The 12,663-nt window shown below is 36.8% G+C and overlaps 1 protein-coding gene across 5 annotated transcripts in view; it reads left to right on the forward strand.

The window, feature by feature from the left end:
• UVRAG (UV radiation resistance associated) overlaps window positions 1-12,663 on the forward strand; it is a 261,973-nt gene that overhangs the window by 29,063 nt on the left and 220,247 nt on the right. For 2 of the 5 annotated variants that reach the window (XM_036426266.2, XM_045577911.1), the window contains exon 3: window positions 4,467-4,501. The exons of the other annotated variants lie outside the window; for them this stretch is intronic. In XM_036426266.2, the coding sequence (XP_036282159.1) occupies window positions 4,467-4,501 (35 nt within the window). The remainder of the gene's footprint in view (window positions 1-4,466; window positions 4,502-12,663) is intronic. 5 annotated transcript variants of the gene reach the window in all.

Raw genomic sequence — 12,663 nt, forward strand, 5'->3', positions numbered from 1 at the left:
CTGGCTTCTATTAGTAGGCATTTATAGGTGGTTCCAATCTTTTGCTGACACATAGTACTGTACTGAATAACTTTATAAGCACATGATTTTGTATATTCCAAGAAGTAAAATTACAAAGAGAGGGTGTACTCGGCAGCTATGGGAGATATTAGAAAAAGTGTCCTTGTTTACTTCCCACTTGCTATGTCCTTTCCCCCAGAGCCTCACCAACAGCCGGTACAATCAAACTTCTGAATTTTTGCAAATATGATAAAATAGTTTTATAGTATAGTTTAAGTTTGTATTTTTCTATTTTGAGTGAGTTTGAGGTTCTAAAAAAGCATTTATTGAGTGAGTGGAATGCTACATTACAGCCAAAACGTGCCATTGGAAGCATGTTTCTTTAGGGCTTGGCATGGATAGAGGAATGTTTGTATCTGATGGTCCTTTTCATGTAGAAGTAAGACTCGGATAATAATTATTTTGCTCAGAATTGAATTAATAAAAATTAATAGAATTGTATTAATAAAAATATAATTTATAATTCACTATTTCTTTTGAGACTCACAACAACCCTGTTATTTTTCAGGCGTTATTCTCCTTTGTAAAGAAACTAAGTCCCAAAAATGTTGACTTGTCCAGGGTCAAGCTTATACATGGTAGTTTGGGGACTGGAACTGGCCTTTGACCAAGTTTTTAAAAAAACTCATTCTCTTTTTTCACCATGCTGCTGATTTTATTGTAATAGAATGTTTTGTATGTAACAGAATAATAGACACTATAGGTTTATGTTTAGCATGTTAGAATTTACTTCAGACTCAGTGATTTCTTTCCAAATTATTTGGCTCCTTTGTTGGCCTTTCTACATTTAAATTAGAAAATTCGTTTTGAGTGTCTCATGGAGAAGGCAAATTGTTTAGTTTCATCTATAATAATAATCTATAATAATAAAAGCATACATGCTAATTAGACAGGACAGCCAGACAACCTTCCAGACATCATTCTGGATGTTCTTCTGGATGAAGCCATCATGATGGGGGCCGAAGCAGAGGCAGTTAGGGGCGATCAGGCAGGCAGACAGGCAGGTGAGTGGTTATGGGTGATCAGGCAGGCAGGTGAATGTTTAGGGGCAATCAGGCAGGCAGGGAGAGTGGTTAGGGGCGATCAGGTGGGCAGGCAAGTGGTTAAGGGTGACCAAGAGGCAGGCGAGTGGTTAGGGGTGATGAGGTAGACAGACAGAGGTGGTTAGGAGTGATGAAACAGTCAGGTAAGTGGTTAGGGGCAATGAGGCAGGCAGTGAGTGGTTAGGGGTGATCAAGCAGGCAGGCAGGCCAGCGATTAGGAGCCAGTGGTCCTGGATGGTGAGGGTACAGGCTGGTGTAAGGGACGCCCTTTCAGTGCATGAATTTCATACACTGGGCCTCTCATTTTTATATAATCAGCAAGATTTTGAAAGAAATGATACTATCCATCTTCTAAGAACTGGAGGTATTTATTTTGGGAACTGATTAATAGTTTAACTTTGCAGATTAAAAGAAAAAAAGAGTATCTTTTGGCCCCCTCCCCCCGATTTAAAAAGTAATACATATGTATATATTAACATAATAAACACATTAAATTAACATATATACAAATACATTAAATTATGCATGTTAATTTATTAATAAATTAATTTATTTACGTAAATACATATTATCTATAGTTAATTTATGATTGGAGTAATTGATTAGCCATTTGGGAAATAAAATGAAAAGAATAATACTTAGTATTGCCTAGTGTTGGGGAAACAGGTATTTTCCTAAGTGGGATTGTAAATTGGTACAATATTTTTAGTGAATAATTTGGTAATATATCAAACTTATATTTTTCTTTTTGTCTTACCATTTTATTTCAAAGGTTTTTTATTTATAACATCAATTGAAATATCTAAAAATTGGTAGTAACCTAAATGTTCATCAGTAGGAGATTCTTTTTTTTTTGTTACTCCTTACCTGAGGATATTTTTTCCATTGATTTATAGAAGGAGTGGAAAGAAGAGAGAGAGAGAGAGAGAGAGAGAGAGAGAGAGAGAGAGAGAGAGAGAGAGAGAGAGAGAGAAACAGTGATGTGTGAGAGACACATCAATTGGTAGCCTCCATGAGCCCCGAAAAGGGCCAGGTATTGAACCTGCAACCCAGGTAGAAGCCCTTGACCGGAAATTGAACCAGAGACCCTTTGGGGTGCAGGCCAACACTCTAACCATTGAGTCACATTGGCTAGGGCAGTAACATTCTTTTTAAAGATGACTAAAATTATCTCTTTTCTTATTTCAAATAATTATTTGGAGATAGAAAAATTAGCAAGTTTTCAAGCAAAAACTGAAAGTAAACAACTTAATTTTGTCATTTAAGATAAACATAGTTAATAATTTGGATCCTGTTATAAATTCTTAGAAGAACTTATTTTTTCCACTTAATATATTGTGACTATTTCTCCACAAAGTCAAATATTCTATCTTTAATTTTTTAGGAAGACAAGCTGAGAGTAACATAGATTATATGTTTGTCAAGAAGTGCTTTAACCAAAATAGTATGCACATAAAAGTGTTATAACCACCCTAGCCGGTTTGGCTTAGTGGGTAGAGCATTGGCCTACAGACCACAGGGTTTAATTCTGGTCAAGGATATGTACCTTGGTTGAAGGCTCCTCCCTAGCCTGGGCTCATGCAGGAGGCAACCAATTGATGTTATTTCTCTCACATTGATGTTTCTCTGTCTTTCCTTCTCTCTTCCACTCTCCCTAAAAGTCAATGGAAAAATAATCTTGGATGAGGATTAACCACCACCACAACAAAAAGTGTTATGTCCATGTCTGCTTTTTATTTACTGTGTGATGATTCCCAAGCTTCAGTTATCTTTTTTTTTTTTTTAAATATATACTTTTATTGATTTCAGAGAGGAAGGGAGAGGGAGAGAGCGATAGAAACCTCAATAATGAGAGAGAATCATTGATTGGGTGCCTCTGTGGGCCACACACGGGATCGAGCCCACAACCTTGGCATGTGCCCTGACTGGGAATTGAACCCTGACCTCCTGGTTCATAGGTCATTGCTCAACTCCTGAGCCATGCCAGCTGGGCCAAACTTCAGTTAGTAGTGGATCACCTTGACAAGTTGCACTCTTATTTGAATGTTACCTATACCATTGCATATTTAATATATTTCTAAAAGTTTATTATTTTTAAACTTATGGTTAAGAATAATGTGTACAATTGTTGATTCAAAAAAACTTTTGTCTACCCTGTGCCAGGAATGGTTTTATGTACCAAGGAGACAGCAATTGTACAAAACAGACACCACCACTACTCCTTTATGGAGCTTATGATGAGTGGTGTAATACGAGTGACACAAGTTTCAGTATATTAGAAAAATATATAATAGTATGTCCATGAATCATCAAAAATCACCTCAAGTACCCATGATATGTGCATCATATTTGGGAAATAGTACTCTTTATCAACCTAAGAATACAAAGGTCCTTGTAGGCTCTGCAGAGACAGAGTATCCTGGAGATTGGCAGGGTCTACAGGGAATGTTGGAGGGTGGTTGGAAATGTCTGTCTCAATCACTTTTCTCTTTTTTTCATTGTGTCTTCAGGTTTTCTAACATTTACAACATACTTGAAGGTTTGTAGAATCATAAAAGTTTAAAAAACATTTTTTAAAAATCTTCACAAGAGGCTATTTTTTAAAAATCGATTTTCAGAGAAAAGAAGAGAGAGAGGGAAAGAGAGAGAGATCATGTGCCAGAGAAACATTGATTGGTTGTCTCCCATAGGAATTCCAACCTGGGATCGAAACTATAACCTAGGTCTGCGCCCTGACTGTGAATTGAATCCTCCAACTTTTAGTGTACCAATGATGTCCCAACTAACTGAGCCACCTGGCAAGGGCTGAATTATTAAATGTTAATGTTTACAGAGGATGTTTGTCATTAGTCTAATTCTCTAAGTTGCCTGATGAAAAATGAGCCAAAAGAAATGAAAGAGACAGTATATTAAAGACAGGTGGAATCAGAACCTAAGTTACCTGGTTGCTAGATTACTATTCATTTTACAATACTACAATGAATAGTCACAAGTGATGTTTGAAATAAACAGAGAACATGGAATCAGTTGTAGGGAGTAGCAGTAGGTAGAGGATAAGAAAGGCTGAGTTTTAAGGACTCAAATTACAACCTAGGATAAATAGAGCCAGTAAAAGTAAAAATCACTAACTTAAATCTTAATAGGTTTTGACTTTCCTTTACTAATGTTTTCCCCTTTAAAACACTTTTATTTAATCTTTATTTTTACTTTAGTTAATTTTTTACAGATAAAGATTTAGAGAGAATAGATCCCTCAAAAAATGTCTTACCAAAGCAAATGTTAAAAAATTTATCAGATTAAGAGTTAATGAAGCTTATTTTTTTTCCTCCAGATCACTTATTGTTCTTTTTCTTTTTTTTCCAGAATTTTATAGAAGTGAAGTGATTAAGAATTCCTTGGTAAGTTTGCCTTCTGACAGGTGCATATGCCTATAACTCCTATTTCAGAAAATGCTGAGACATAAAATAAGGTCAAGTTTAGTTCTACCTTCTCCTGTTAAGTCTTCTGCTTACTTACTGCTTAAATCTTTATTGAATTGTTCATTGCTGTATCTCTAGTGCTTAAAACATGCCTGGCACATACCAGATGCTTGATAAATATTTGCTAAATGAACTGATATTTTTTCCATTAAAACTTTGGTGTTTTTTCAAATTAAATTTTATAATTCTATCACTTCTATTTACTATAGAGGTTTTTGACTTACCAAACATTGTAATAAATGATATTTGTTTAGATATAGTTCTTTAAAATGCTGTCATATAGGATCCTTCCAGCCGTTTTTGGCAATGGCATTCCTCAGAAATTTGGAAGTGTCCTACTTTTGATAATCTGTACACTTGATATTTGAGTATTCTCACTTTTGGGAACTCTTATTCACTTGTTTGTGTTTATGTATTATCCATCTCCCATCTACCACAGTGTAAGTCTCATGAGAGCAGGGACCTTCCCAATCTTGTGCATCTCTGAAACCCTACTGTGTAGAATAGTACAGATGCTCAATGAGTATTTGTTAGATGAATAAATCAGTGATGTATTATATTTTCAGAATCCTTTAAAATATATATTCCATTTTCATCCTTAGAAAATCATGAGTAGGTCTTAAACTGCCATACAGAGAGGCCCAGCAACTTTCATAGTTCTACAACTGCAAGACCAGAACTTCAGTTCCCAGGCCTTCTCTCTTAAAGTTTCTACTACTCTTTCCTCTTCATCAAGCTGTCTTCTGAATGTCTCAAATATCATACTAGATTTTGATCCTCAGCCAAACAGGTTCCTTAAGCCCATCTCTGAGGAGCTCCAGTCATCAGGAAAGCTCTTCAAGCATTACACGATTCATGATAAATGACTAGATTATGCTTGACACAGTAGCTACTGAGTCAATATTAGTTTTGCCTTTTTTGGCTTAGATGTAAATAGAAATAGAAAAAGCCCGTCGACAAGTGAGAGCTGGGGAAAGGGTTTATAGAGTAGAAATGTCACTTTGAAATATCTGCTCCCTTTTCTGTAGTCAAAACTATAGTTGGAGATGGTTTTACACATCCCCTTGCATTTTCTTGGATTTATATCATAATGGACTTTTTGCTGTAGTGGTACCTTAGTGTACAATTCTGCATTATTAGTATTGTATTCACCTGATATTCACTTGACTTCCAGATCCATATTTCTAAACATCATCACCTATCTTCAGCTCCTTTTGATTCCTGTCTTCAGTTGCTTCTGAGCTATCTCAACGAAATGTGACATCTTCATCCCTGGTGTACTTAGGCTGAATCATGTTTTTAAAAAATGGATTCCAGACAAGGGAGAGGGATGGACAAAAAGACTTCCAGGGTCCTTTTCACTTATAGTTTCTCCTTTAATTGTTTCCTGAGTATACCACTTAACAACACTTGCTTGCATTGTACTTGTTCAAAAGCATTTCATCTCCCAAAGTGGATGAAATGGAGGTAGGAGACTGCCCAAATATCTTTATGTCACCCCAGCTCCCACCGTATTCCTTCTGTTCGATAGTTGTTTGTTAAACGTTGATTCATTGATATTTCCTTTTAAGGATATTCTTTGAGGTTATATATTCTTTGAGGTAAAAAAATATATGTATGTGTGTGTGTGTGTGTATATATATATATATATATATATATATATATATACACACACACACACACACACACACACATACATATACATATATATTTTTTTTGCTAGGATTGTTTGCTTCTTTTATAACATTATTATAGATTTGAGAAATTTCAGTTTATGTCTCTTCTTTTTGAAAGGATTCATCTTAGCTTTTTGCTAAGTGATTGTGACTGATGCAGATTAAAGGGCACTGAGCACCACAGGAATCACCAACCCGCAGGGCATAGATATGATGGGGATGGCACTTTGTTACCTCCCTTCCTGCTGTCTCTGAAGAACCCCAGATGAGCAGAATTTGTTGATATTTTTCCCTGCTCAGGAACTTTTTTTGTTGTTGTTATTGTCACCTGCCGAGAGTGAGTGAGAGAGAGAGAGAGAGAGAGAGAGAGAGAGAGAGAGAGAGAAAGAAAGAAAGAAACATCAAAAGGTCCTCCCTCACACCCCCCAAACCTGCCACCTTTTAGTGTATGGAACAATGCTCCAACCTACTGAGCCACATGGGCTAGGGTTCCTGCTTAGGAGTTTATAATTCTTAAACTATTGTGATATTTGCTGAATAGAGTTAACGATTTAAATGTTGTTATTCCTCCTCTTTACCATTGTGCTTGGTACATAGAAGATGCTCAGCAAATGTTTAATGAATGGATTCTTCCACAAATATATTTATTGACTGACTTCTAATTAGCCACTAAAGGATTAGGAAACTAATACTTTATTTCTAGCTAAGCTTTTGGTAAATATTCACTCTGGTGAGCTTGTGAATAATCCTTTCACTCATGTAACTTTAAGGCTTTGACTTTTTCCTAGGTATGCATTCTGAGCTTGTTTTTAGACCAGAGTGGCCTGGTTTTGCCACTCTGATGTTAGAGGCAACATGGAAAAATGGATACAAAATTAGAAACAGTGTTTTTCCTTAAAGATTAGATAAATCGTTTCTTTTTAAAATATTTTTATTGATTTCAGAGAAAAAGGGAGGAGAAGAGAAAGAGATGGAAACATCAATGATGAGAGAGAATGATTGATCAGCTGCCTCTTGCACAACCCACACAAGCGATTAAGCCTGCAATCTGGGTATGTGCCCTGACTTGGAATCGAACCCTGGTTCATAGGTCTATGTATGCTCAATCACTGAGCCATACTATGCCTATTCTGTGCCTCATTCTAACTCCTGAGCACTCCAGATTAGTGCTGCCTAATGAACTTTCTGCAATGTTGGCAGTATCTGAGCACTTGAAATGTGGTTAAGTCTGAGGAACCACATTTTTAGTTTAATTTATTAAAAAAAACTATTTTTATTGATTTCAGAGAGGAAGGGAGAGGGAGAGAAATATAGAAATATCAATGAGGAGAGGGAATCATTGATCAGCTGCCTTCTACCTGCCCCCAACTGGGATCAAGCCTGCAACCTGGGTTTTATTGGAATCGAACCTGGGATCCTTTAGTTCACAGGCCAACAATCTGTCAATCGAGCCAAACCAGCTAGGGCTAGTTCTATTTAATTTTAATTTAACTACACATGATTAATGGATATAATGTTGGATAGCACATTTCTAAATGTTTCTGAAAAGCTTTCTTAGAATCTGTAACATTAATAGGAAAAAATCTCTTTGTGTGTGTGCTTTAAAAAATAATATGTATATATATATATATATATATATATATATATATATAATATATATTTTATATATATACTTTGCACTTATACTACTAGTACCATTCTAAATCAGTATAATACCTGTTCATATGGTTGCCTTAGGTCCTCTAATATACAGGATAAACTTCATGAAGGCAGGGAATTTGTGTGGATCATCATCATATCCTCCATAGGCATTGTATTGTGCTTGGCTGACAAGCAAGAAGAAAGCAATTTATGGCATAGTATGTATAGTATATATATATGGCCTAATCCAAGCTGCCAGTTGTAGGACTCATCATTATTTTATGTTCACCAAGAAAAAGTGAGCTCTTACGTTTAAACTGAAACACAGAGCCTTGGCAATAGTCCTGTGGGAATTGTGACACTTACGAGCCTCTCATTACTTTGAAATTTCTTTCACCCATTCCAAGAAAGTATTTCTTTAGCAGTTTTTCCTTTCCTCAGGTGTATTGCTTGGCTTGTGATAGGGAATATTTTGTATGTATTTTAGTGATAAAATATAAATCATCTTCCTCAATTTGTGGCAATTTCCTTAAGTCTTATGAAGAAGATGGATGAGTTTATTTCTCCACTGACAAATATTTGCTTCTCTAATACCAAATTCATGCCTTATTGCTCTATTTCTGCCCTTAGCTCTTTTCTATACTTTCTTAATTAAAATTTTTTTTTATTGTTGAGATTATTACAGATGTTCCCTACCCCTATGTCTCCCCTCCACCAGGTTCCCACCCCACCCCTGGCCCTCACCACCCTGTTGTCTGTGTCCATAGGTAACACATACATGCACATAAGATCTTTGTCTAAATCTCTTCCTGCACAGCTCTTCCCCCCCTTCTTCCCCCCCCCCCCCCCACACACACATACCCTCTTCCAGTCTGTTCCATTTCCATGCCCCTGATTCTATTCCATTCACTAGTTTATTCATCAGGTTTTTTATTCATTTGATTTTTAGATTCACTTGTTGATAGATATGTATTTGTTGTCACTTTGTTGTTCATAATTTCTTATCTTTAACTTTATTTTCTTCTTCCTCTTAAAGGATACTCTTCAGCATTTCAGATAATACCAGGTTTGGTGGTGACAAACTCCTTTAGCTTTTTCTTATCTGTGAAGCTCTTTATCTGACCTTCAATTCTAAATGTAGCTTTGCCGGTTCTTGATATTCATCACTTTGAATATTTCTTGCCACTCCTTTCTGGCTTGCATAGTTCCTGTTGAGAAATCAGCTGACAGTCGTATGAGCACTCCCTTTTAGGTAACTGACTATTTTTCTCCTGCTGCTTTTAATATTCTCTCTTTGTTTTTTGCCCTTGGAATTTTAATTATGATGTGTCTTGGTATGGTCCTCTTTGGATTCCTTTTGTTTGGGGTTCTTTGTGCTTCCTGGACTTGTAAGTCTATTTCTTTTACCAGTTAGGGGAAGTTTTCTGTCATTATTTCTTCAAATAGGTTTTCAATATCTTGTTCTTTCTCTTCTTCTGGCACCCCCATAATTCAGATGTTGGTACACATGAAGTTGTCCCAGAGGCTCCTTACACTATCTTCATATTTTTTTATTCTTATTTCTTTTTGCTCTTATGGTTGGGCGTTTTTTGCTTCCTCATATTTCAAATCATTGATTTGATTCTCAGGATCCTCTAGTCTACTGTTGAATCCCTGTATATTATTCTTTATATCAGTCAGTGTATGCATAATTTCTGACTGGTCCTTTTCCAGTTTTTATTTTTATTTTTTCATTCTCACTAAGATCCTTGAAGGTCTCACTAAGTTCCTCAGAGGTTTCTAGAAGATTTTTTAAAAAATATATATTTTTATTGATTTTTTACAGAGAGGAAGAGAGAGGGATAGAGAGCTAGAAACGTCGATGAGAGAGAAACATCGACCAGCTGCCTCTTGCACACCCCCTACCGGGGATGTGCCAGCAACCAACGTACATGCCCTTGCCCGGAATCGAACCCGGGACCTCTCAGTCCACAGACCGACGCTCTACCACTGAACTAAACTGGTTTTGGCAATTTTACCTGTTTTTGAGTTTTATGGAAATTAAACCATATAGTGTGTACATTTTTGTGTCTGACTTCCATGTCTTAAATTTATATCATGAGTCATTCATACTGTGGTGTTACATTTGTAGTTTGTTTGCTCTATAGTATTCTATCCTATGACTATACCAGAATATGTCCATTCTTTTGTTGATGAGCATTTGGTTAGTTTCTAGTTTTGAATTAAGATAAGTAGTGCTACTATGAACTTTCTTGTGTGTATCTTTTGGTTGAAAGTATGTATTTATTTTTTGTTGGTTATATATCTAGGAATGGACTTGCTGGGAATATGCAAGGGATCAGCTTTAGTGTATATTTCCAGTTTTCCAAAATTATTGTTTTATTTACACTCTCACCAGCATTCTGAGATAATTCTCTTTACTTCATATTCTTGTGTCCCACTTAATTCCTTAATATTTTGATAGATATTATGTACAGGATTTTTAAAAGTTTAAATCAATAAATGTATTTTAAATGGCACTTAAACTCAGCACAACTAGTGCCAAGGCTGTGTCTAACTTGAAAGAATTGATATTAATTACAACTATTTTTAAGGTTGTGCATGTAGAAATATCTGATGACTGCCATCTGGTGGATAAATATTATAGGACCATATTGATTTTAGCATTTCTAAAATCAGAATTCATCTTACAATGTGAAGAAAAGTACACGTTAGCATTGATAAATTGGAATATGTTAAATGGTAATAAATATGAATATTGAGTAAAATAAAGCAGCAAAAGGGGGTTCCTGGCAGGGGTGGGGGTTGCTTGTTTTTCTATGGTGATGATAAAAAAGATACCATTTGAGCAGACACCTGAATGAAGTGAGGGAACAGCTATGTATCTATGTGGGGAAAAATGCACAGATATAGGTTCCAGGCCAAGAAACAGGAAGGCACAAAACCAGGAGTGTACTTGAGGTTTTCAAGAAATGCCTAAGGAGTTACTAGTGTGGCTGAAGTGGCTGAGCGTGTGTGTCTTGAGATTTTTCGACAAATGTGACACAGGGGGAAGGGGATTGAGGATGGGCAGCATGGGAAATGACCCAGGGAAATAGAAGGAGGTAGCGAAAGGCTGGATCGAGTAAGAGTAATATTTTAGAAGGGATACAGTTACAGGCCACACAAAATCAGCAGCATCTGATAGACAAGGACTCCCTTTTTCTATTTTCTAATGCCCCAGCACATGCTCTATCTAGAGAAGGCCTATCAGTGTCTGTTGTATTGAGTGACAAGAACAGTCCTTTGACAGGTTAGATTGTGGAGATGTGTCTGCAAGTTACGTCCGAGTGATGGTTTCTTCTCAGATATATTTAGCATAAAATACTTACTGGTGAATGTGTAGTTCAACTTTAATGTCTCTAGCTTCAGCTTGCCATACCCTCCAAACTATTTGTTAGCTTTTGGGAAAGTTAACAAAATCTCAGTGACAGTGAGGTTTTGAAATTATATTTGGTACCAGAGGCCCAACGCATGAAATTCGTGCAAGAGTGGCCTTTCCTTCCCTCGGCTACTAGCACCGGCTTCCCTCTGGCACCGAGGGCTCGGTCTTCCCTCGCATCATATTCCGCTTTTATTATTATAGAAGATATTCTAGAGCATGTGCACTTTTGTTGAGGGGGATCTTACAGAGGCGAGGGAATGGCTGCCTCTTTATGTGGTGCAATGTGAAGGCCGGGAAAGTCCTCCAACTTCTGCTCTTTAGCTTTAAGTCCTAAAATTACATCATGAGAGGATAGCATAATTTGATTTGTAAGAGGTGGTATTTTCTCCATTATTTGTTTATTTAAAAATTATTCAATAGTTTCATTGTGTTTTGTTGAGACATAGCACATTAAAGGGCACAAATAATAATAGCCTGATGATTTTTCAAGAGGATCAATGTAATCAGATCAATAAATAGAACTTTTTCAGCACCTCTTGTGTTCTCTTTCTAGTTACTACTCCTTCTCAAAGAGAACTATTATCCTGACTTCTGGCACCATAGATTAGTTCTAGCTTTTGAAAATATAGCATATTTTCCTTTTCTCTTGATATATATGTTGCATTTGTGAGATTCATCCATGTTGTTGCATGTTCATTAACCTTGAAACCTTTCAGTGGCCCCACATTAAAAAAAATATATACATATTTTATTGATTTTTTATAGAGAGGAAGAGAGAAGAAGAGAGAGTTAGAAACATCGATGAGAGAGAATCATCGATCAGCTGCCTCTTGCACACCCCCTACTGGGAATGTGCCCGCAACCAATGTTCATGCCCTTGACCGGAATCGAACCTGGGACCTTTCAGTCCGCAGACCGACGCTCTACCACTGAACCAAACCGGTTTCGGCCGGCCCCACATTTTATACCAGTAAAGGACTGAGTCCTTGACAAGGCATAAAACATTTTTCAGTTTAGTCCCCTGTTAATCTCTCCAGCTTTGTGTCCGTCTCTCTTGTGTTGTGTACACTAGCAGTTGTCTTAGTTCCCTGACCATACTCGCTATTTTACACCCTGAGTCTTGTGTATCTTGTTTCCTTTGCCTGTACTTCCTTATTTTAACCAGGTAAAATCCTATTGGTCTGTGGGTAGCCGGGTTTCACAGCCTCTGTGATGTCTTCCCCCTGTTCCCTGTTAGAAAGGCTCGTCAGTGGTGTGGGGTGAGAGAAATACTCAGAGTGGATCGGCCAGGCAGACTTACTCCTGCGCAGAAGAGTGCAGTTGCCATGATTTTCCTTTTG

This window comes from Pipistrellus kuhlii, unplaced genomic scaffold (assembly GCF_014108245.1).
Source record: "Pipistrellus kuhlii isolate mPipKuh1 unplaced genomic scaffold, mPipKuh1.p scaffold_m20_p_9, whole genome shotgun sequence".
Classification (NCBI taxonomy): domain Eukaryota; kingdom Metazoa; phylum Chordata; class Mammalia; order Chiroptera; family Vespertilionidae; genus Pipistrellus; species Pipistrellus kuhlii.